Genomic DNA, 24965 nt, shown 5'->3' on the forward strand with positions numbered 1-24965 from the left:
GTATTAGGAAAAAAGACTCATCTCCCCCCTCTGCCACCTATCTTCCAAATAATCTTTTTTTTTTTTTCCATCTCCTTCATTTTGGCTGTCTTGGCAGTAGTCTTTCAATCTTTTTTTTGCCAGGTCTCCTCTGGCCAAAGATCAGCCAGAGATTTCACATCCAGGTCTGCTGTTGCAGTCAGACTCCTGAGAACCTGCTGCTCAAATATGATGGCTGCAGAAAGCATTAATATATCCAGTAGGCTAGATTTTAAATATGTGCTTCATATCTCTGGCTGGGCATCCAATTGTTGGGAATACAGCTTGGGAGACTTTAGCTGTGGGACTAAAAGGATTTTTTTAATATTATATTTCCCTCTTGAAATACCATCACTATGTTCATGCATAATTACTTTTCTTTACACGATATTCCCAGTTTGTTCTCGTCATCGCTTTTGTGTATGCTATTTTCTTCCCATATTTCTTACAAGTGGCAAAAGATAAGACAGAGGTAATTATCACCCTGCTGTTTGTTAGAGCCCTTTTGAGACTTCAGGGCCTGAAATCGGAGAATGGGAGTTCTGAAGTGTGGGAAGTGTGTTGCTTATTGCTTTGGGTAGTCGAAACCCCAACCCTGAACACTTGGCAAGCAGTTGAATGAAATGTCTTATGAGCCTCCCCTCTTTTCTGTCTAGCCTTTTGTGGTTATGGGGGTTCCCGAGTTAGCAAACCAGAGGTTGTTTTTTGGTTTGGAATGGGACAGGAAGTACAAGAACTGGAGTAAGAAGTTAAAAAGATTAAAAGGTGAACTGTGATGCAGAATGGAACTTGTAAACCTGCCAAACAAGACACAGATACAGGGGTTAGTGGATGATGAAGATGGACAGAGCCCGCACACATGCTCAGCTGTCATCATCACACCCAGACAGACTCTACAGTGGGAAAAGGAGAATGAAAACAGATTTGTCTCTGTTTGTTTGTATAGCTGACTGTGTCACTGTGTGTGCAAGAATAGTCGTCTCTCCTAAAAGGTTACACACAAGCATTCCTTTAAACAGCTCAGCTCAGCTCACACACCCACGCACGCACACACAAACCTTCTTAAAGTGTCTCTGGCTGCTGGACCGTCTGGTCTCTACGGTATAGGTAGAGGGGTTCGTGTGTTTTTGTGTGTGTGGTCAGGATGTGGTTAGCACCTCTCACTAGTCATGATTTACTAACAATGCCACGGTGGTTAGAGTCCAACACTCAGCACATATTACAACTCTGAGTGAGTGTACTGTACAGCAATCTGGAAACTTTTCCATCAGGCTCACATTTTGTTCACATTGTAGCATCCAATGCTTGAGTGTCATTCATGTTGATTTATCATTTGTTTCCTGCCAGACTAGGTTTTTATTAATTTCTGAAAAGAACTCACAATATACAATGTGGCCAGTCTGAAATTTATGTGTGCTGGAATGTGAGTTTCTGTGTTTGTGTTTGTAAGAAATGGCAGCTATTATTTAACCATTGTGGCTTTGGTTAGCACCATGGGAATATAAGCTTTAGTGTAGTGACTGGGTTCTTTGCACTGTTCAGGAAGAAATGCATTAAAACACACACACATGCTTATGCACATACATACATATACACTATCCACTCAAAAGTGGAATTGCCCTTGGCTTTTACTTTGTTTGCTCTTGTTAAAATGCTCTGTCTGTTAAAGTGCTCTGGTGAGTTACAAGAAATGTGATGGAATGAAAGTAGTTAGAGTTTGAGAAAGGCAATAGTCTCTCTTATAGGTGATATCTCGCATGTCTGTGATCTTTGTCTTTTTTCCATCTGCTGTTCTTTGACAAGAGAGTTTCAGTGGGTGGTCCACAGAGACCTGTGGAACAGAAGCCTCTTATGACCTGCATAATACACCAACATGCACACACGGCGGAGCAATCATGGACAGACACATTAAAACAGTCTAGAGAGATTAAATCTGTCAGATGTTGCTGAGATGACCTTATAAAGTATTAAAATGACACACACTGAGACAAGCTTGTCTCTAGCACCTGCAGAGGCAACAGCTGGGAACACACCACGGCAACAAATACTGCCCCATGTGCATATGCTCACACATTCTCACCTCCTGCAACTTTATTTGCATTGCTGCTGAGCTTGTGGCTGAAGAATGTGAGAGCAGGTGCCCCATGTGGAGATGAAGCAGCAGAAACTCATCATGCCATGCGTGTGAGGTGTTTTTAATCAAATCCAACGCTGTTATTGTTGTTCTGTTAGAAGCACATGATTCCAACAGTAGTGACTGGAGCATGCATGTGCAGTTGAGATTAAGGTGCATAACTTTAAAACTGATTTTCATAAGATGCAGGGCAAAGTCAGAACAATCTGAAGCAAACCTGAAATCAAAGTGTGTGTCAGAGAGGAATACATTTAGAGACACTTCATTTCATTGCTTTGCATATCCTGAGCTGGAAAAAAAAGACTGATGTGGCATGCAAGAACACATTTTCGAACAAACATTAACCGCTTGCTGCTTTGGAGGAAAAGTATAGAATGATAAGTTCATCTTGCGCCTATGTGTGTGTTGAGGTATAGTGGTTCAAATGAGCTTTCTGTTAGTTGAGAGCACGTTGACACAAAGACAGGTTTCTTGGAAGCTTATTTTAGGCGCTAGAAAATATATGCAAAGGAAAATGTTAAAAAAAAATGGAGGCAAAAATAAATCCCAGTCTGTATCATTATATTGCCACTATTTAAACCAAATCAGTTTGTCAAACCCCTACTCCAGCACCATTGTACCATAGATATCTGTGTGTACTTTTGCGGTGACGATGCAGACACAATAAGGCTTTGTTTGACTTTTTAAGTGCTGACCACCACATGAGAACTCATGGCCATAGAAGGGGCGGCCTGAATGTGAGTCTTTGTGTCCTTAAGTGTTGCTTTGGGGGTCAAGAGATAAAGAGATGCTGTAACTGCATAAGAGGATGGTTCTTTTTTAGCAGAATTCTTTAGAAATATAGTTACTCCCTCTGTCCAGTGCATGTGCTTATGTGTTGGGGGGGTGGGGGATGGGGTCAGATGTGAGCTGTTAACCCCCGTGGGTGTCAGATTGGTCCTACAGCCTCTTGAATGAGGTGACTGGTGCAGTTAAAGATATTTTATTGCCTCCTACTAAAGAGGAGGACCTCTTGACACACCCTTCAGGTCACCAACACACCCAGGTCAAACAGACACTTGGAATATTTAGAGCAGTGATGTGCTCTCATGCTGCCACCTACGAGACTGACACATGGCCACATGATTTGTGCTTTCGATGACACCTCAGGCCTCGGCGATTACCATTATTTCAGTCTGTTCTGATATGTGTGTGGCCAGACTGCACCCATAAAATTTATCAGAATGACACGGCATGTCTGAGGTTGGGTGGTCCATTGATTTATTTCTAGTAGGTGGCTTTTACACGTGTTCCAATCGGTGACATTGATTTCTTGACTAATTGGATGAGTTGCTCCGCCCACTCCTAACATCCAGTTTTATAGCCATTACGCCTCCACTCCCAGTATCGAACTTTTCTTCAGTCTTCCACAGTGAAGACAGTTGTTGTCAACAATGGCTTGGACAAGAGCAGAGTCAGGCAGATGTAAGTGGGCCAACCCTCCTCATTACTGCTCACCAAGTACTGCAGGCCATCTGAAACAGCCCCACTTTCCTTCATCATGCTGTTGCGAAATGATGCTGAGTTACAATAATGCGCACTGATCCTCCCTGATTTATCTTACCCTCTGCAGGTTATAATGGGATGGAATGAACGTGCAGGTTATTCTTTCTTAATGCAGATTTAATTGGAATGTGGTAGTAGCAGGAGGGTTAATGCGGCACTGGTCTACAAGCAGTTTTCTGTCTCTAAAAGACAGCGTAGCTTCTATTTTATATGAGGCTGACTTTGCAGGTTTTGATCACTTAAACTAAAGAGTATGCAGCTGGAAATGGAAAGGAAGCAAGTGTATTTAGGTTCTTACAACTTTGCTTGAAGAATTCAATTTTGTGCTGCTTCATACTTTTCCATTGGCAGATTGTTTTTTTCACTACATTTATTTAACAGCTGTTGCGTGTTACTGCTCGATCTACCATGAAAACATGTAATCATTTCATGAATTATGGGGCAGTGTTATACCAACAGTATATAGAATAGACATCTTCGAGCAACTTAGTAATATAAATATTACTAAGCTCAAACTCACTGTATAGTGTTTACTCAAGCTTTCAATCATTTAAGTTGATTTTTCTCTTGTGATATCAGACATTGTACTTAAATCTTATTTTCTTTGTTTTACTTTTGTTATTTTTTATGTAAAAGTGTGTCCAAATATTTAGTTTGCGAGTGATAAAGGAGGGATGGTTCACAAAAGTAGAGGGGAAGCGACTGAAAGTGCGAGTGGATCCCTAATCCTAATCATAATCTATTCACCACCACCACCCTTATTTTTTTTCCAGTTTGACTCACCGCTCTGCGTCATTGTTTTGCTCCCTACCCAGCCCAACCCGGAATGTTAATCAGCAGAAAGCTGCTTTAGATTTACAAGGGGTAAGTTGGATCCAGTCTTTGAAATATCAGATTTTTTTTGTCCCTCTGTCAAAGCCGCTAGTTAAACTGTGAGAACCATGCAGAAGCAGATTGAGTTTTTTTTTTTTTACCACCTTGAACAGAGAAGCCAGGATTTGCTGCTCTGGGTACATTTCCCTGAATGTTTACAGAGAAAACATCTGTAAATATCTGTGCTGTGGACGTCACAGTGATGGGAAGGGCATTGTATGACACCCTGTGAATGTTCACTTTAGTGTGTAAAAGACGAATTAGGTACGAGAAACAGGTGTGATCACAAGCTCAATCTGATAAGTAATTTGTGAGTCACAAAATGCTTTTTATAGATGTGTGTCAGGGGTTGAAGTGATAATCAAACAGCATCTGACATCAAACTCCGGTATCTCATGGTGTCTTGACATTGTTGGACTCATCTTGTCTATTTAAGGATGTTCATTAGTGATAAAATCAGAGTTATTGTCAGGCAAACACAAGCTGTAATCAGTATGTAGGTCAAGTCTTTCAGAAGAGCTGAACAGTGGATGAGCCATCTTTGGAAATTGTAATATTGTGAGAATGAATGAGCAGGGACTGATCACTCAAAACTTGTGAATTTGTTCTACCAGGCCCCCAAACTTGTGTGGTTTCTAACATCCATCCATAACTTTACTCAGTTTTCCACTGCAGAAAAAGTGTTTCACCTTTGTCATTGTGTGTGTTAGCATGTGTTACTGAACGGAGTCAATCGAGAGTTCAGCTTCAGACCGTTGCTCAATGGGCAAGTTGTCTGAACTTGAACTGACTGGCTCTCTGTTCTCAATCCTGGTTTCCAGCTGAGCGAAAACGAGCCGATTACACAGACAGAAAGAGAGCAATTAAATGAACACACACTCGTATAAATGCACACACACACTTTATACTTCTTTGCCCTGCCCGCTGCCCAGTAGTGCTGTTTGTTGGGAGCTGAATAAAGGGCTAGCTTGTTCTTTAAAGAGAGGTTAACTGTTTTTGTTTGAAATGGGCAAATAAAGCAGCCCTTGATTTTTCTCCAGCCAGTAATGTCTACTTTTAGTAAGAACACATTTAGCTGTTGGATCCGTACTTTTCAAAGTGACAATAACGAGAATTGTTCTTTAAACTAAAGTAAGCTTCCTTTTTGTTTTTGTCAAGCCCCTTCTTCTGCTGGCAGTGTTTGGGTTTGTGACATCATCGCTCAATAGTAAAAGTGGATTTTATTATGAGAAGGCGGAGTTGAGGTCAGATGTTTATGTGGATGTATTATTGCAGTGTGTGTGAGTGTGTGTGTATAATAGCTGTCATCCTGTGTCATTAGAGAAACAAAATGAGCCTCCATTTACAGTATAACATATTTTCCAGTACTGTACAATAAGACATGGACCTATAAAACTAGTCATTCTGTAATAGATCCATATAGTCCCTTTGCTGCTTACTATATGAAGTGGTGGCACATATGGAACAAGGCAGTCTTGAATAAGACTAGATAGCCACAGGCACCACAATTAGCCTGGAATGTAAAATGTAAAACACGATTAGAGAGAAAAAGTGAGACGATAAGGAGAGAAAGTTGAAGTCATGTTTAGGATTATGAGTAGATGTGTATGGCTAATGGTGAGATTTTTTTTCTGGGCTGTGGAAAACCAAAGCCCTCCACCGCCCGAACCGTACAGCTCCTAATTGGAGTGTTTTGGCAGACCACATTTACTGCTCCACAGTCACATTGTTGTGCTGTTGGAACCACTGACAGTGGTTTATGTTCATGACATTGAGTACCTCAGATTTACTGAGGACCATTTTACAAGAAACATCTTTTCTTCATCTTGCTGGATTTTCAGCGAGAACAGGACATAGCTGGTAGCTCATGTTTTCATTGTAAGATTTGTTACAAAACAAAACGAGAACAGATAGAACACTCCCAAAATGTAACTAAAATTTCCGCATGTCTTGGAAGATTAAGATCAAAACTTTGTGTTTTTGCGCACTGGGATTTTGGGCAGACCTCTACTGGCCCAGTTATAATTGGTTGCGGATGTGCTCGCAGACAGCTGCATACACCACGACCCTATGTTTGTTCTTTATGATCTTTTCTGCTTTTAGGTCCTTGTACAAGTCGATCACCATTTCCAGAAAGAGATATTCCAACCATGTGTCTACGAATCAAATTTGCATTCGTAGCAAGCTGCCAAAGACGCCGTCTTTTACTGAGAGCTTCGCGCACACCCTGTCAGAAGCACATCTACATTTCTCACGCACTGGAGAATGCACCAAGCACAACAGAGTCAACAGTAAAACTACGCAAACATCCACTTTAATGTCACTTTCAAATGTTAGATCTAAATGTCAGACTCTTTGTTTTTATGCAGGTTGTGCTTTTAAGAAGACCTATTCAGCAATTCATGACAGCAGTTTGATCAGACAAATAAAATCTCTTTTACCCAGCATGCGATAGTAAGTCTTTCACCACGTATGAGTAATTTTCCATTTACATCTCAGCTGTATTTTCTTTCAGTGATAAAGGATGTGTGTGGGTGTCCCCTCTCAGTGGCTTGGGGAAGTCCCTTTCACACAGCTGATAAGTCTACTTCCTCTTTTAGCCCCAGCTGAGCTCCACCTCTGACTTCTTGCAGTCAGGGTCACCAGAGGTGTCAGGGGGACGCTGACCAGACCCCACTTTGCTTGTCTGTCAGAGTCTGTGATTTATCAGACTCCGACAGGCATGTGTGCATGTGTAAGAGTCTGTTGTCATGTGCGAATGAGAACAGTAACTTTTGATGCCTTTTAAATCGGAAACATACTTATTTGAACACAAATATTCCAGTGAATGGACACTTCAATAAAACTTGAGATTCAAAGTGTAAGCAGCTTTGGCTTGAATGAATGCGTCTCTGTCTGCCCTCAACTCCATGTAGGTAGTTTGTATTTTGAAAGACACACTTAAATGCTAACATGTCAGATGAATGAGTATTTTTAACCCAAATACTAATACACCACTTTCAGTTTCTTAATGCCCCTCTTTCTACTCAGAATTTGTTTAGATAAGGATCATGAAGAGCAAGCACATGGATATTTTTAAACTCAGATGCTGAAAAGCTGCAGTTAGTGTAGCAGAATAAAGTTGGCTCTCCGGAGACATACACAGACACAGTATTAATGTTCCGTCGTCAGTTTTTCTGTAAGCCTCCTGCTCTGTGCCTTTAACAAAATACCCATGTGTGTGGCACATAATGAATGTGATGGTGATGGTGATGTCTGAAAAACAGGTGTTTTGGAGCCCTTACTTGTGGAAAACAAGAGGTCAGGTCTGTGAGTGAAGGATCACATCTGGCATACGAATTCCACTAAGGAGAAATGAAGCATAGGCGCGTGTGTGTGTGTGTGTGTTCCTTTTGTTGTGTGAAAGACTCACTCACAGAAAGACGGGGATCAGGAGGCTGTGGGAGTGACCCCCACCCAATGACAGCCCTGTCAAACACTGTACTATTGTGTGTAAAGGGATGTACTTACAACCTCCTGGACCAGAATCAGAGCTCCTTTTTGGGCAGGGAAATTCGCTTTGAAGCCCTGTTCCCGTTACTCTCTGATCCATCCACCCTATAATGAATGAAGAGGTTGTTAAAGGAGGAAAGGCAGGTGTCCACTTGTGTGTGTGTGTGTGTGTGTTCGCGTGCACACAAGTCTTCTGTGTTACTGGGTGATTAGCTAACCACACTGTTCTGTTTTTCACACATTCTTCCTACAGTAGACAAAACAAACTGGCAAACACAGACCAAGTATGGTCAGCCGATGTCAGTTTGCTGGTGGGAATAATAATTAAACTAAAAACTATAAATAAAAACTGGTGAACCACAAAATAAATGTCAAGGTCTGTTACTGAAAAGCTAGGTTTTGTATTCAGTACAAAATGTAAAGTTACAGAAGTATTGTTGCCTTCTGATGTTATTTTCTACTCATAATATCCAACATGAAGTGACCATTTACGGAAAATTTTCAAAAATAAATACTTTTTAGTATTGAAAGCTGTTCATACTGAACTGTGTGCTGTGAGCTGATTCAAAATAGCTGTGTTTTAAGAATTTAAAGCTCTGTTTATCTGGCCTTTTATTAATGGTACAACCCAAATACCTTGAGATATGAGAGGCAGCACTGTCCCCCAGAGTCTAGCTATCTTATCTAATAATACTCCCCTCACATGTCTTAAAAACACAAACTTAGAGTCAAGTATTGCAAACTGTGACATTGAGAGATAATATGAGATAACACAGGAGCAACAAAGACAGCACGCAGGGGAAGGTGCTGATGCATTTACTTTAATGCAAAGGTTTGTTTGCATATTATGAAGGCACGTTGCTGTTTAAATTCATGGTTTCCTTACTATAAAATGTTAGCTTAATAACAACTTTGTTAATGTGATACGACATGTGAATGAGCGGGGCAGCCCACCTGGGGCACTTCTGAAAACTTTCGGCATAACAAAAGATTGTAGTTTGATTTTTATGACCTTTCCTGACAGAGTCTTTAACATCACTGTGAGTGATAGTTTGGCTGAGCTTGGAGGAGCTCTAATGGCATGGGGAGATGCTTCAGATGGGCTGGGAACTGCCAAAGGCTTCGTGGTAAGTTTCAGCTGTGATTTGTAGCTGAGATTCCCACATGACATGTGCAGGGTCAGCCTCAGAAATGGAACCATAATGGCCACAAAAGAATGAATCCCTCGTGTCACTTGTCCCCCGCCTTTCTCTCTTGAGTTTCAGATATTCCCCCAGTTCTCCCTCAAATGGTATCTGTTTTTTGCATGACTCATTTGTCTTCCTATAAAGCTCTACACCCCTCACTCCCCCACCCCTTCTCTCAGCCTCTCCAAGTGCCGGAGAAAAAAGATCCACACGCTAGAGCTGCTGGTACTCATGATATTAGTGGCGGTGGGGACAGGCCCTGGTTGGCTTGCCGACCAACATCAGGCCCAAATGACGCAGGCTGGGGTTCAGCGGTGAGGCAAGCAAAGGGGTGGGACTGTGGGAAAGACTGAGTGGAGTATGAACATTTACCACAGCTTTGAAACTAAATTAATATTCACAGATTCTGCTTTAGTTCTGTGTTAAGCATACATGTAGGCTGAACTTCATTCATTTATTTTCTCCAAAACATTTTTTTTAGATTACATGTGTTTTAATATAATATTGGTTTAAAATAGCTTATGCACCTAAGGTTGAAGACTGATATAATGTCAGTGCTGCTTCCTCTGCTAATCACAACATTGGTGACATCAGTCAGAAAATCTCTTTAAAGTTGCATACCACTGTTCACGCCAACAAACAACATATTCATTTATTTTTAACACATACAGTAATGAGCCAGGAGTCTCTCAGGAGAGGAGCTGGAAACAAGCTATTTTTAACTCTTTATATTACATGCAAAAATCCAGTTTCCCCTATTGCTCTGCCAGGAAGGCCATAACAAGTGGCCTTCTATATATAATAAAGCAATTCAGAAGGGTAAATGGAGCAAAAGGAATTTAACATGGTAATGTGTGATGTTTATTAAGTATGCAGCCATAATTATATATAAAAAAATGGTATCATCTCTAAAAGTATAGTCCAAGGCCTGAGAAAAAAATTGAGAAAATTTGTGCTAAAAGATTCAGTTTTAGTTGTGGAAAAAAACTAAAATGTCCAAGCTCCAGATTCCTCTCCCGTGTTGATATGTTCAGTGTCATGTAAAGAAATGATTTACACCCAGCAACAATCAAAGCCCCAAAATACCTGAAGTGACTCTCATAAAAGTGCATATTTCTGTGCCCAGATGTATGTTTGAGCTTGTGATTGAACAGGGGCAGGTTGGAGCTTGCGTACATTTTGTTCATGTGATTTGCAGGTCCTTTGTGGCAGTGGTACTCTGCTAGAGGCAGCCATTTCCATTGTGTTGGAACGGAGAGTCAGCACATATTATACAAGTCAGATGGTGCAGAGAAAGAACGAGAGAGAGCCAGAGAAAGCCATGGAGTGTCAGTTTTTGTATGAGACTGGACTCGCTTTGGTAGCCGAGCTCTGCCAGAGTGAACATATTTTCGAATCGATCAATATGGTTTTCATTTTTCGAGGAGCCATTTAAGCTTTATTGGGAATTCAGTACTTGCAGGTACAGAAAAATACCCTGAAAAAAAAAATAACTACGAGACAAGACCCTGAAAAATAATCTGTTTCCATTACTTTCCCCATATCATATTTCAGTGCCATTTAAAGTCAATGTAAAGTCAACTTTGTTTTTGCTTCATGTTATGATGCAATACAAAATAGTTTGAATATACAGCAAACAACTTAATAAAAAAACAGTGTAAAATGACTTTAATAAAAGAAAGAAAAAAGAACCAGAATTTGCAGGCAGTGCTGTACAATGTGAAGAGATTTATAAGCTGTCTCGCGTTTTTTTACCTTTCTTGATGTAGCCCACCATACTCTTCATGGAGAGCTAAAATTACGACTTTTTGAAACATGCAGCAGATTTTTCTTTTCAGCGTTTACCTTTGATACCAATGAGAGCACATCACTTGCTCGAGGCACATGAGAATGTCATTTTAGGGATGGTGCCCCATCTTTCCCCCCTTTGGGAGAGTAGGGGGAGTTTTAAGATGATGCAGCTCTTTTCCCCTGGCTTTTTGAATAAATCACAAACCTGCTCTGATGATCTTTCCCTCTTTCCAGTTTCTCTTCTATCCTCAGCCTCTCATTTCCTCTGACCTGTCAGAAAACCAAAAGAAGAAGCCAAAATCTGAGAGCTTACTGAGCAGAGTCTGATCAGTTTGATGCACAGTAGCTTACAACACACCCTGGCTTTTACACGCTCTCTGCAGGCAAAGATAATGAAGGAAGGTGTAATGCAGCAGCCAGCAGGAAGATACTAAAAAGGAGAAAGAAACGTAGACTTAGTTCTTGCGATCACTTGCTACTTTTATCCATTTCAGCTGGAAAACAACAATCATAGCAGTGAAAAGACAGGATGCCATTTTTGGATTATGTAAGAAAGTAGTTATGTCCTCGCTTGCATTTGTCAAACAGAAACAATACAATGTATCTGTTTTAAAAACTAGTTATTCTTATTGTCATATGATATACTTTTTTTTTTTCTTACTTTAAATTACACTATCTTGTCAGAGATGCTTGGGTTGGGCTACCAGATCTCCTGAGGTTCCTTTCAAAGAGGAAATACCACAGTTATCCTAAATTGGGCCTTGTTACACTTGTTTTTGTCTGTTTGTTTTTTTGACTTTCATAAATGACTGGTCAATGTCATCTTGAATACCATTTCCATACCAAAACTTTCATCTTTGTTACTGTTCCCTCAGACAACCTTACTGTAAAAGTTCAACCTTCTGAATTCTTATGTTACAAGCGGGCATCAGGCATGTGTGCTATGTATTGTACTGGTTCAGTTATGCCCATAATGTTAAACATTTGCTGTGGCACGGAATTCTTTTCAGAGAGGTCTGCGTGTGACATAGTTTGCATTTGTTTTGTCTGTATTAGCCTGATGTCGCTGCGTGCTCCGTTTATTTTTCTGAATGTGCTGAGAGCAGGGTTCACATTCCCTTGAGTGTCTAATTGTGTATGTTACATGTAAGCAGGATTACAAATACACAAATAAAATACCATTTGCAATTGTTTTTGGTTTTCTTGGAGGACTTTGGCTGGATGGCTGTGAAAGCTCAATGATGTGTCCTATTTAAACAGAATATCTCTTTGTTTTTTGTTTCCATAGGTGTTCTGTCTCTCCCGGCCCATTTCAGTCCCTACACGGAGAACCAGCAGACGCCTTTGGACAGCAGGGAGGATGCTTATGCGCAGCTGGAGCTGAGGACACTGGAACAGTCCCTGCTGGCTACCTGTGTAGGCAGCATTTCAGAACTCAGTGAGTGCACTTACAGAATATTCTGTGTGATCCTGGTCGTACTTTCTAATAGCAACGGTTTCTCTGCTTTTTTTAATTGAGTGAATTCCTGACTTGTTTGAACAGCAACTAAGAAAAAACTGACAACAAAATAGTCTTGTCAAGACAGATACCCATTCCGAGGAATTCTGTATAAATTGTTCAATTTCAGTAGTATACCGCAGAGCCTCAAATAAACCGTTTGGCTCAACAAACAAGGAAACTGATTGACAAAAAAAGGGGGGGGGGATAAGGAATTTAAAGACCACACATGTTTTTTCTTGGTTGCAAACATTTTTTTCAGTATATTTGACATAAAAAAATGGATCATGTTGAAAACAGTTTTTTCAAAGAGAACAAAGCACAATTTGAAGCAGATTGTTGGTTAAACGGAGGCGGAGTTGGGAGTCTGTGAAAGGCTGGAGGGGAAAGATTCTGCGCGTGTGTGTGTGTCAAACTCAGATACAGACAGCTGAGGACAGAAGCAGCGTGCCTGTAAATGACACTAAAATGTGATATAGACTCTCAGTATAGTTTCTAAAATGACTATTTTGGTACCTGTCAGTGTGGTGGATTCCCTCCTGAGAAAGTAAACACCCATTTGGCAACTTGTAGGTTTTCATTTTGGACCATATGCCATATTTGGCCATTCTTCATCATAAACACCGATTTTACCTTTTGCTTTAAAAAGAAAAAAGAAAAAGAAGACTTTGGAAAAAATAAATTCACAGGGAAAAAAATAGAAGTAGAAAAAGTAACAAAAAACTCCGACTACTGGCAAATTGTGATGAAGGATAATTACTTCTTTATCACTTTCTGTCCTGCGATAAGTCTCATCATGAACCCTTATTTGCAAATCATCTTCTGCATATTCTTCTAAAAATACGCATCGGATTAGCTTATCTACACATTGTGCTCTAGAGAGTAAAGTGATCACGCCTGTGCTTGTATAATGTACAGTCTCAGCTAACATGGAAGAGTGATGGGACTTATTTAGTGTTCTATTAATAAGAGTCTAGTTGTATTTGTCCTTTTAGATTTATTCGGGTGCCATTCTATAGATTAATCCTGTCCTAAAATATGTAAAAATATGTCCAGGGGAACCAGACATTACTGTGGTTTGAATCATTTAATAGGTTTCCTTGCATACTGCTAATTTTGGATGCTGACACTCATGTTGGTTGGTAAACATAGAGACAACTAGGCACACACCATCTTTGCTACTGTACATGTGGTCTGTTTTAACTGGAGGTTGCAATGGAGTTGGCATTGCTAAAGAGCATGAATCAGGTTATTAATAAGTGACAGAAAAGCAGGAATTGAAAGAGGTTTAAGGATGAAGTTGGAGCAGTAGTGGAGTAGGGAGGGAGTTGGTTTAGATCTGTGGAGTGTAGGGGGTCAGGGGGAGATGATGGAGAGGAAGAGAGGTGAAGACTGAGGCTGTTGGGGCAGGGAGAGGGGAGGAGAGATGGAGATTAGTGTTGGTCAAAGTAGGGATAGGTTTCTTACTCCAAATGAGCTAACACTCTGTCATTTGTTCCTCCAGCACAAGGCCACGTTCATACATTGCTGCTGTTAGTGAGGCATTAAGAAAGTACAGACAAACTCTTTCTCTCACGTTCGCTCAGTGGTCTCTTTGTGCCACATCTCTCTGGAGGGGTGAAGCCGGGCTAATCTGGGCAGGCATGGCATCCAGACTCATTCACGCCTAGAAACACACACCGGCGTGTGTCCACTGATTCATGTTTACACAACAAAAACAGACTGGGATTGGCACTGTGATCAGAGCCCAAGAGACCGAGCAGACACAGGAGCATCTGTGCTGAGCTATTTAGTCCGGCTGGATTTCTACACTGGACCTGGTCAGACACATAAACACATGGCATGCATAAATATGATAGATAGTGGATAGTGTCTGGTATTGGATATTCAGCTAAATGTCTAAAATGGTTGGAAATGTAGTTTAAATAATGTGATTGCTCTGAAAGTGTCTTCAGTTTAGGGTTTTATATTCAAATAGTCTCCCATCAACTCTAGCAGACTCAGAAAAGATTTGACAGTCAGGTTAACTAAGGGAAACGTTCAAAAGCAAAATTGCAGAAGCCCATGACAAAATGACTTTTTCCTACAAGGCCAGTTACCATTGCAAGGCCTCAAAAAGTCTGCATAAAAAGATGTTTGCATTGAACTAAGAAATTGGGCAATATCTTGCAAATTTCTTATTATTTGAATTCATCTTGCTTTATTAAATTTTACTTTTCATCCATATGTGTTTATAAAAGCATTCATTCCACAATTTATTGACCTCACGACTTCTAAAAGAAATCCCAAATAATTTGTAATCTAAGAATGGAGTATTTCATATCCCTCTGACCCCTGGAGCTTAGTTTTGCTTCAGGGCACAATATAAGCTGGAAAACAGGGGAGAGGTTCATCTTGGGCAGGAATTCCAGAGAGACCTCCTGGAGGGACATTTGGTGGTGGTTAACACAAAGGAGGCTTGTCGGCTTTAAGTGGGGTCTGTTTTGGGAGAGCTACCTGAATCTTACCCCCCTTGAAGTACCCCAAACCTCTTAATTTTGACACAGACACACCCAAATTGTTTAGCTCTTCAGCTTTGGCCTCTGCACACTGTCCTATTTGCAGTAATATTAGCCCAGTGGTAATTGTGCTAAAACAACATTACATGATCCCAAGCTCAGAGTGGATGCTACGCCTTTCTGCTGCTGCTCTTCCCTCATGCTGTGTGGACAAAGATGGTCTCTCACCTAGATTTACGAGCCTTCTGTGCTCTCCGTTTCTGTTTGTGTACATGATTTTACGACAGTAATCTAAATGAGCCTTTCCTGAATTGCTTGTGGTTTTCCATCAAGTTCATATTATGGATTCAATTCAATTCAATTCATTTTTATTTATATAGCACCAAATACAACAAATGTCATCTCAAGGCACTTAGATATTAAGTTCAATTCAAGCCAATTGGAATTCAATTAATTAATAATAATCATAATTCATAAAATAATCCAATTCGTTCATATAGAGCCAATTCAAAAACAATTTCCTAGCTAAGGAAACCAACAGATTACACTGAAAACTTTTAGTTTTTCGGTCCAATCTCCCGTCCTGAGCGTGCCGGAGGCGACTGTGGAGAGAAACGACTCCCTTTTAACAGGAAGAAACCTCTGGCAGAACCAGACTCAGGAAGGGTGGCCATCCGCCTCGACCAGCTGGGGTTTGAGAAGACAGAAAGGGGGGGAGGGAGGGGTGGGGGGTTGGCGGGGGCAGCGGCGGCGGCGGCACTGTAACACCATTCAAAGGATATCTGTTGGAACAGGGAAACACGAGTTAATGACCACAATAATGTCACATATACATAAAGAGAGTAAAGTGAGGAAAGGTGCGACAGATGAGGCCCCCCAGCAGTCTAGGCCTATAGCAGCTTAACTATGGGATGTTTCAGGATTACCTGAGCCATCCCTATTCAAGGTAAACACAAGAAACTTGTGCTAACGAAAAATTAAATAAATAAAGGACCAGACTCAGTGAGTAATTCCCTATACTCCCTATATAGATCTGCTCCTCACACCGCAACAACCATCTTTTACAGCCACAAGCTACCTCAGCCTCTCACCAACTGCACACCAGTCACAGCGGGGTGGGGATGCAAACCCTGGTTCGGGTAGGGGGAGAAATAAAAGAGGTAAGATAAGTGGGAATGGGATTCAAACCCTGGTTCGGGTAGGGGGTAATGAAAGTATAGAAGGTGCCAGAGGTGGAGGCAGGACAAGACACACTAGCAGATACAGCAGACAAATTCACCTAAACAGTCCTATATTCACTAAAAAATACCAGCAAAAACAAAGCCATACAACTCACTCTCACCAACTGCACACCAGTCACAGCGGGGTGGGGATGCAAACCCTGGTTCGGGTAGGGGGAGAAATAAGAGAGGTAAGATAGGCGGGAATGGGATTCAAACCCTGGTTCGGGTAGGGGGTAATGAAAGTATAGAGGGTGCCAGAGGTGGAGGCAGAACAAGACACACTAGCAGACACACTATCAGATTCAACAGACCTAACTATAAGCTTTATAAAAAAGGAAAGTTTTAAGCCTGGTCTTAAAAGTGGAAAGGGTCTGCTTCCCGGACATTTACTGGCAGCTTATTCCACAATAGAGGGGCCTGATAACTGAAGGCTCTGCCTCCCATTCTACTTTTAGAAACTCTGGGAACCTCAAGTAAACCTGCAGTTTGGGAACGAAGTGCTCTGTTAGGAAAATATCTTACAATGAGATCTTTAAGATATGATGGAGCTCGGTCATTAAGAGCTTTATATGTAAGGAGAAGAATCTTAAATTCTATTCTGAATTTAACAGGGAGCCAATGAAGAGAAGCTAAAACTGGAGAAATATGATCTCTCCTGTTAGTTCTCATCAAAACTCTGGCTGCAGCATTTTGGATCAACTGAAGGCTTTTCAGAGAATATGTGGGACAGCCCAATAATAAAGAATTACAGTAGTCCAATCTTGAAGTAACAAATGCATGGACTAGTTTTTCTGCATCACTCTGAGACAAGATGTTAACAATATTACGAAGGTGAAAGAAGGCAGTCCTAGAAACCTGTTTTATATGCGAGTCAAATGATAAATTCTGGTCAAAAATAACTCCAAGGTTCCTCACTGTAGAACTAGAAGCCAAGGAAATCCCATCTAGAGTAACTATATAGCTAGACAATTTCTCCCTGAAACGCTCAGGTCCAAAGATAACGACTTCAGTTTTGTCTGAATTTAGAAGCAGACAGTCATCCAGGTCTTTATGTCTTTAAGACATGCTTGTAGTCTGACCAACCTATTGGGTTCATCTGGTTTTATAGATAAGTACAGCTGAGTATCATCAGCATAGCAATGGAAATTTATGCCATGCTGTCTAATAATGTTACCTAATGGAAGCATGTATAAAGTGAAAAGAATCGGTCCAAGCACAGAACCCTGGGGAACTCCATGACTTACTCTGGTGCGTGAGGAAGATTCTTCATTTACAAGAACAAACTGAAATCTATCAGATAAATATGACTTAAACCAGCCTAATGCAGTTCCTTTAATCCCAATAACATGTTCAAGTCTGTGTAATAAGATACTGTGATCGACCGTATCAAATGCAGCACTGAGATCCAACAGGACAAGCACAGACACAAGTCCGCTATCAGAGGCTAAGAGGAGATCATTGGTAACTTTCAGCAGTGCAGTTTCTGTGCTATGATGCACTCTGAATCCTGACTGAAACTCTTCAAACAGATTATTTCTGTGTAAGTGATCACAAAGCTCAATGACTCCTCTGATAAGCTGCATGTTTTACGCTTTTTATCATAAAACTTTAAATGCAAATGGTAAATCAGATAAGCTTAAAGCAAAAAACACTAAAGCATTCATACAAAACTGAGCTTGATTTGATCTTGTTACTGATACACATCTTTCCAGGCTAAGTGCAGTGATTGAATTGTGCCAGTACATAAACAGTTGAACAGTTCCTTAGAGCCTGTGATTAACTGTCTGTTTGTCCTTTAACTCTTTCAATTATTAAAATGAATGGTCGTTTCAGGCTGGCCGTCTTGGCTTTGCTCACTGATAATGACACTGCTAATGGCAGATACCCCTGGAGACATGGAGTAAGGCACAAGGGGAAAGTGGTTAAGAAAAAAAGGAAATCCTGTTTGACTGGGAGCCCACAGGGTTTATTCTGAACAACGCAGAACTCCAATTATTGTTCTCTTTTTTTTCTTAATCTGCAACGTGACATTTGGCTCACATAACACTTCACTGATATATTTAGCACAGGTACAGTATTACAGCATTAAGAAAATGTGATGAATAAGCCTTATGTCTTTAATTAGGGCAAACATTTCCTCAACCATCTAACTTTCCCATACTTCCTTTGTTCCAGGTGACTTAGTGTCCCGTGCCATGCACCACATGCAGCGCCTCAGCTCAGTGCGTCCAGGACTGAGTCCAGCCCGCCACGCCCGTCCCCAGCAGCCCGTGTCTTGGTCGCCTGACGCCCTCCACACCCTTTACTACTTCCTGCGCTGCCCACAAATGGAGTCCATGGAGAATCCCAACTTGGATCCCCCACGCATGGCTCTCAGCAGAGAGAGGTAGGAGTCATGGAGTGGATGCAACCATTTTACATGCTCTCTCTAAGTGTGTAATAGGAAGGGAAAAAACACATTTAAACTTGGACAGTGAACTTTGTAAGGTTTTTGGATCCAAGATACATTTGATCATATCCCTGTTTGTCTTTTAAGTAAATTTGTACTTTGTTTTGTCTTCCTGCTTTCATCTGGGATTAGAGAGGAGTTTATTTGGTTCATGATTTGGTTAATATAAATGTTAATAATGGCCTAGTCTCTAAAATTACATAACAATTAACAAATAGGTTCTTAATCAAATAAACAGCTTTTTTGTTTATTTGTTTTAGGGTGCCTTTCTATTTTATACATACCTATTGCATTGTCCTCTGGTCATTTAAGTGTTAATATTCTACAGGTTAATTACCAGCAAACAAAAGCTTTCAGGTGTTAAAGTTAGTCTGATTGAAGGCTAATAGCACCTTAGGGTGAAATCAGGCAGAAGACTGATTGTCTAAGGGGTCTTAAGAGGTACAAATGGTCTGTAATTCTGTTCAGGTCTCCTCAAATCTTCCTTGAGTTGTGTTTGTTGAACAATTATGGCAATTTCTGTGTCTTGAGACAAGCGGTGAAAAGTATATCAGAACAATCTAGATGTTACAGAACATGTCAGTTATATTATCGTCTTTATCTGTGTAGCTGCTGATTATGACAAACATTTGAGTAATCTTTGACTTTAAAAATGCCCAAGGAATCATGAGTCATAATGTTTGCTTTCCACAGAAATCAGGGAGTTTCACCGTAGATATGTATAAGTGTGCATAGGTGTATCTTTTCTTTCATAATTAACAGATAAAATGTGTGAAAACGTTTTTTGTTTTTTTTACCCTAAGCACTCACAGGAGTCTACAGTTCAGTAATAGCGATATTCAACAGTTCAGCTAAATGTGGAAGATTATGTACCTTAAGTAGAGCTTATTACCCATAATTGTGAGTCTGTGTCTTAGACAAACACTTGCAGTCTGCTCACACATCTGTGTTTTTGTGTTAGAAAAAAAACACACAAACTTGAAGGTGTGTCTGTGCCACGGTGCAACTCTGTTAAAAAGTGGCTTTGGAAAGTGCTCTCAAATGTCAAAAGATCAATTGCCTTTTTTTTTACCTTATTTATGCACTTGGTGCAACTCTCATTTAAGTGAGTCAATTATTCTTTTAACTTATTCAAAACCCCATGTTTATTGCTGTCCAAAGTTACATTAAAATGTTTGCATTGAAATCAGCCATATCCTCATCCTCTCTTACAAGGCCAGCTGGCTCTGATACATAATAATGAACGAACTCGCGAGTGAGCAAAGGTGGACTCCTTATAGCATCAAAGAGAACACAACAGCAAATACTCACGCGTCCATTTCCCTATCCTAGCTTTTTCTTTGATATCCTCAGATGTTTTTAATGGTGGATATATATCAGCTTGCTTTAGAGGCTCTTCAACACTCTCCCTGTGACCAGTATGCCTTTCTTTTTCTCTGTGAATGTTAGCATACAGAGCCAACTCAGGTGGTAGGTTTCAGCGCTGCAAACCTGGTAGTGATTACAATGTGAGCACCTGGTACTAATACAGAGTTTTCTCCTTCAGTGGGCCTCTCCATATTTCCGACCCACCCTCTATTGAAAGCTTTATAAAATCTTGGTGGAAACCCAAAACCACCAAATATGTGTGGCCCACATCATCAAACATTATAGTGAGCCTGCTGAGAGCCTTGTTGCAGAATCCTTTTTACTACACAAGATGACCCTTTTTGATCCTTTAAATCTGGTCCTTAGCTGCAAGTGATGATTGTGTACTAGATGGCATGAAATATGGGAGGACAGGCACTGGTGCCTGTATATCTTCTTCTTTTGTTAATAAATACAAAGTTTGTTATTTAGGCAAAAAATGATCTAACAGACTTTTCAATGGTCATATCACTAAGAATAAGGACCCCATCATCCCAAACCTCAAACGCTTCCTTTGAAGAGTAGAAGGGAGAACTAATGGATAGATGTGTTACTGATAAGAAGCAACCAGTAGAGCTTACATCCAACCACAAATACATCAGATTTGATTACATCTCCTGTTCTGTAGCACATACACGTGTAATCTAACTCTAGATCAGTGGTTAACCTTGACCCTTTGCAAACCATGATGGGATCTGCTTTAAGACCTCATTGAGGTTTCTTACCATGTAAACTCAAACATTCTGGCTTCAGGTTATAGGGCATACAGGATATATGGTGCAAGTCAGGCATGTGTGATTTTTTTTTTTTTTTTTTTTTCCTCTTAAGAAGGAAAGCCTTTGCTTTTCATGTTGGACAGTTCAGAATTCAAACACACCTGACCATGATTTGAGTTGACTGTCATTTTATGACCTGCCAGGTGGTGGTAAGCAAAGCACCATGAATCAGAGCAAACATTTATATGTGCATGTGTGCCATGGTTTGTGTATGTAGGTCTGAGTGCGTGCCTGCAACCTGCTGTTCTCAGTGTGTAGCCCTTTGCTAGTCAGGTCAGTGGGCTAGCCATAGGCGCTATCTAGTTTCAGTGTTAACAGGCATCAAGGCTTTGATGTTGCACTGAGCCTCTGAAAAAGCTGAAGTTTAGATTTCAGGCTGAGGGCCATAACCCAGACACAGGGGTCATATTGGGGAGTCTATGGGGGGAGCAGTTTAGCTAATGAGAGAGGGAGATCATGAGAGAGCGAGGGAGGATTTTTGTGACAGAAGACAAGCTGCATCTGTCTGCAGGTTTTAGCCATTGACATGTAAATAGACATTACAATTTTTACACTCTGTAATGCAGTGCACATTTTTGCCTAACTCCTCACAAACTCCACACACACAAATACATCAGCAGAAAGTATTAAAGACTAATGGGTACAATAAGACAAGGAACGACATCAGTCCTTAAAAGCAAAACTCTCCCATGTTAAATTTTTTTTCATTATTTGCTTCACAGCGGCAGACCAATAAATGGAAGTGGAGAGAATATTTTTCTGATGGATCAACTTCATATTAAAAACTAAAAGCTGCATGTGGCTAATTTGAGCTGGTGTGGGAGTCAGACTTGTGGCATTCAGGAAGACAAAGACACATGCACAAATGAATGAACACGCACACAAGCAAAGCCTGATTTGTGTTGAGCAGAGGTCATTAAGAGATGAATAAACACAGATTCTCAAGCCTACTGAGCTTCCTCTCCTCAGAAACATGACTTTCTTATCTCTCTATGCCTGCAGAAACTGCCACCCAACCCCCTTCCTCATCTTGACATACCCCACCTGCCTCCAAGTCGTTTCTCAAACACTTAAACCTTCATTATATGCACCCATCAGCCACACTTTTAACCATCCCCTCCTCCTAAAGCTCATCATCCCCAAGTCTGCTTGTTAAATGTTACGCCTGGCTGACAGCAGGACCCCTCCTCCTGACTGATCAGCAACTGATAAAACACAGAAGCCACATCTGACAGAATGGCTAAAAGGCAAACAAGACTTTAGAGAGTTGACATCAGAGTGCATAAGGCCTTTTATGTTTCATGAAAAAAATCATTTAAGTTCAACTAATGAGAGAAAAAAGTTTTATTCATCATTATATTCATTTAAAATATATACAATGTATTGTTAAATTCAATGAGTGTTGTTGTACAGAAGGAGCTTTTCTGAACTAAAATAAAAGGCACTGCAGGGGGATTAGTACTCATTAACAACGAACACAATCCCACGTAGCAGCCTTATGTGCTCACATACTGCCTGTGCTTTTGGGTCTATCTGTATTCACATTATGCATTCAAGTCTTTGCAGAAAAGAAGTAAAGCCAATGATAGGAATAACATCACAGCAGGAGAAAGGTATCTTAAGAAAGAGTTACTGTTCAAACAATCATGAACACACTGTAACTGAGGCTTCACAGCATCAAAAGCAAACAACAATCCCATTGACACTGATGTGCTATTGTTCACAGGTACATTCTATGCACATAAGGTGAGGAAAAGATGGGAATAATACTAGATAACTGGCTAGACGTGGCGTTGCTAATAGCTACATCACCAGTGGTTCCTAAAAGGATTTAGACAAAGGAGGAAGGCACTGATGAATAAAAGCGAAAAAAAAAGTGTTCAAATAATCCATATGATTTTCAGAATGCCACGTTCCCAATTACTGCAGCTTCTTCTGGATAAATTACATTCTTTCTTGTGGCTTCAGGCTTAGGATAATCTTGTCTGTCCTTTGTAGTTTTAACATTTCATCATATCTTTAGTTTAAGTTGGTTCCCGTTGGTTAAGATTTTCTAACCTATTTGTTTCAGTGCCAGCATACTGCAATTTACTTTGCTTCTGCTATTGCTTGTTTTAAATAAAAGAAGCCACTGCTGTATTTTATTATCAAGCCACAGCTCATCAGATGCCTAATGTCTTCTCTCCAGTGCAAGGAAAGCTGATGCGACGTTTAACTATGCTCACTTAAACAGATTAGTCATATGTATATGTTATTTGATTGTTTATGTGGATGATATCAACAAGAATGCAACTCTTGTATCTTGTAACTTCTTATAAAGCAAGTATCTGCAGGGCTGTCTTCATATGCTGTATATGTATGTGGAAGTGTATCTTAAGGTTTCAAGACAATTTAGTTTAATTTGAACAGACTGAATTATGAGAGCTAAAGAGATCATTATCAGTGCTTATTGTATCAAGATTATGAACAGAAGTTGAATGATTTCACTTTTTCTTTACAGGCCATTTCTGTTGCTGCCACCTCTGATGGAGTGGATGAGGGTGGCCATAGTTCATGCTGAGCATCGCAAGAGTCTACTGGTGGACAGTGATGATGTCAGACAAACGGCAAGACTTCTCCTTCCAGGACTGGACTGTGAGCCAAGACAGCTGAAGTAAATGAGAACACACATACATTTGCTGTGGCCATCCTGCTTGAAATACAGTATAAAATCTGAACCTATCTTACTTCAGACAATCGTTGATGATAATTTCCTTTGGGACTTCATATGCAATCTTTGGCCCATTTACCAGGGGCTTGGTCTTTGATTCAGCTGGTTCTCTCTTTAAAAAAAAAAAAAAAGAAGCTTAATGGCTCTTCATTGACTGCATAATGGTCTTTTAACATCCTCACGAGGTGTACATGTACATTGTAATGTATGGTGTGCAAGTGCCACAATTAAGCTTCTCTCAAAGTTTGTTAAAACAGACTGAGCAGATCAAAACTGCTTATTTACTCTTTTGCAGGCCTGAGTGCTGCTTTAGCTCTTTCAAGCGTCTGGACTCCAAAGCTGCCACAGATAAATTCCACCTAGACTTGGGTTTTCGGATGCTCAACTGTGGTCGCACAGACCTCATTGGCCAAGCCATTGATCTGCTTGGGCCAGACGGGGTCAACAGCATGGACGACCAGGTACTAAATCCATTGTTGTGTGGACAAACTGTAAGGTACAAGGTCACATTGTGGCAACAACATCCCTTTTCAGGCAAAAAAGCAGGTGCTCACAAACATTTATGAATTCAAAAAGTATTTACCGGTATATGAAGATAGGTTAGGGGTGATTTTAAATGTCAGGCTTAGACAGTGTTTATGGTTAAGTTTAGGATAAGTTTTAGGATAATTGGGCAGCTGCGACTCAAGAATTAAACCTGATTGCCCAATAATTGCCTCCAAGTTCCTCTTGAGGGCAGTTTCCTTGGCTGCTCTGCTGCAGCTGCAGCTGGAGTGCGTTTGTGGATTTGTGTGAATGGGAAAAATCATTGTTAAAAGCTTTACAGTACCTAGTTAAGGTTAAAAAACGCTATACATGTGCAATCCACCAAACATTAAATTCAATGTTACAATGCTTGTAGGGATAGAAGCACAGCTGCGTGAATCATGATTTTTCAAATCTTCATATTTTTATTCTCGCTCTAAACTGTATTTACTGCACTCTGTCATCCAGGGTATGACCCCCCTGATGTATGCCTGTGCAGCTGGAGACGAGGCCCTTGTTCAGATGTTGATTGATGCTGGGGCCAACCTTGACGTTGCGGTAAATATAAAATACACACACACACTTTTTCAACAGGGGATACATTCATTCATATTATAAAATCTAAAATCACATTGGCTGTTATGAATATTATGCACGACTCATTTGTCCCATCTTGACAGGTTCCACCCTGCTCCCTGAAACACCCCTCTGTGCATCCGGATAGTCGACACTGGGCAGCCCTCACTTTTGCCGTGTTGCACGGACACATCTCCGTAGTGCAGGTTGGAAACACACACATATAGTAGCTACCTCCACATCATCTACTGAATGAGCTCTTG

The 24965-nt window shown here is 40.6% G+C and overlaps 1 protein-coding gene across 1 annotated transcript in view; it reads left to right on the forward strand.

Annotated features, from left to right (window-relative positions):
- abtb2b (ankyrin repeat and BTB (POZ) domain containing 2b) overlaps window positions 1-24965 on the forward strand; it is a 46089-nt gene that overhangs the window by 15295 nt on the left and 5829 nt on the right. The window contains exons 2-7 of the mRNA XM_075469519.1: window positions 12329-12478; window positions 18435-18645; window positions 23392-23544; window positions 23897-24062; window positions 24595-24684; window positions 24807-24908. Coding sequence (XP_075325634.1) covers window positions 12329-12478; window positions 18435-18645; window positions 23392-23544; window positions 23897-24062; window positions 24595-24684; window positions 24807-24908 — 872 coding nt within the window. The remainder of the gene's footprint in view (window positions 1-12328; window positions 12479-18434; window positions 18646-23391; window positions 23545-23896; window positions 24063-24594; window positions 24685-24806; window positions 24909-24965) is intronic.

This window comes from Odontesthes bonariensis, chromosome 7 (assembly GCF_027942865.1).
Source record: "Odontesthes bonariensis isolate fOdoBon6 chromosome 7, fOdoBon6.hap1, whole genome shotgun sequence".
Lineage (NCBI taxonomy): Eukaryota > Metazoa > Chordata > Actinopteri > Atheriniformes > Atherinopsidae > Odontesthes > Odontesthes bonariensis.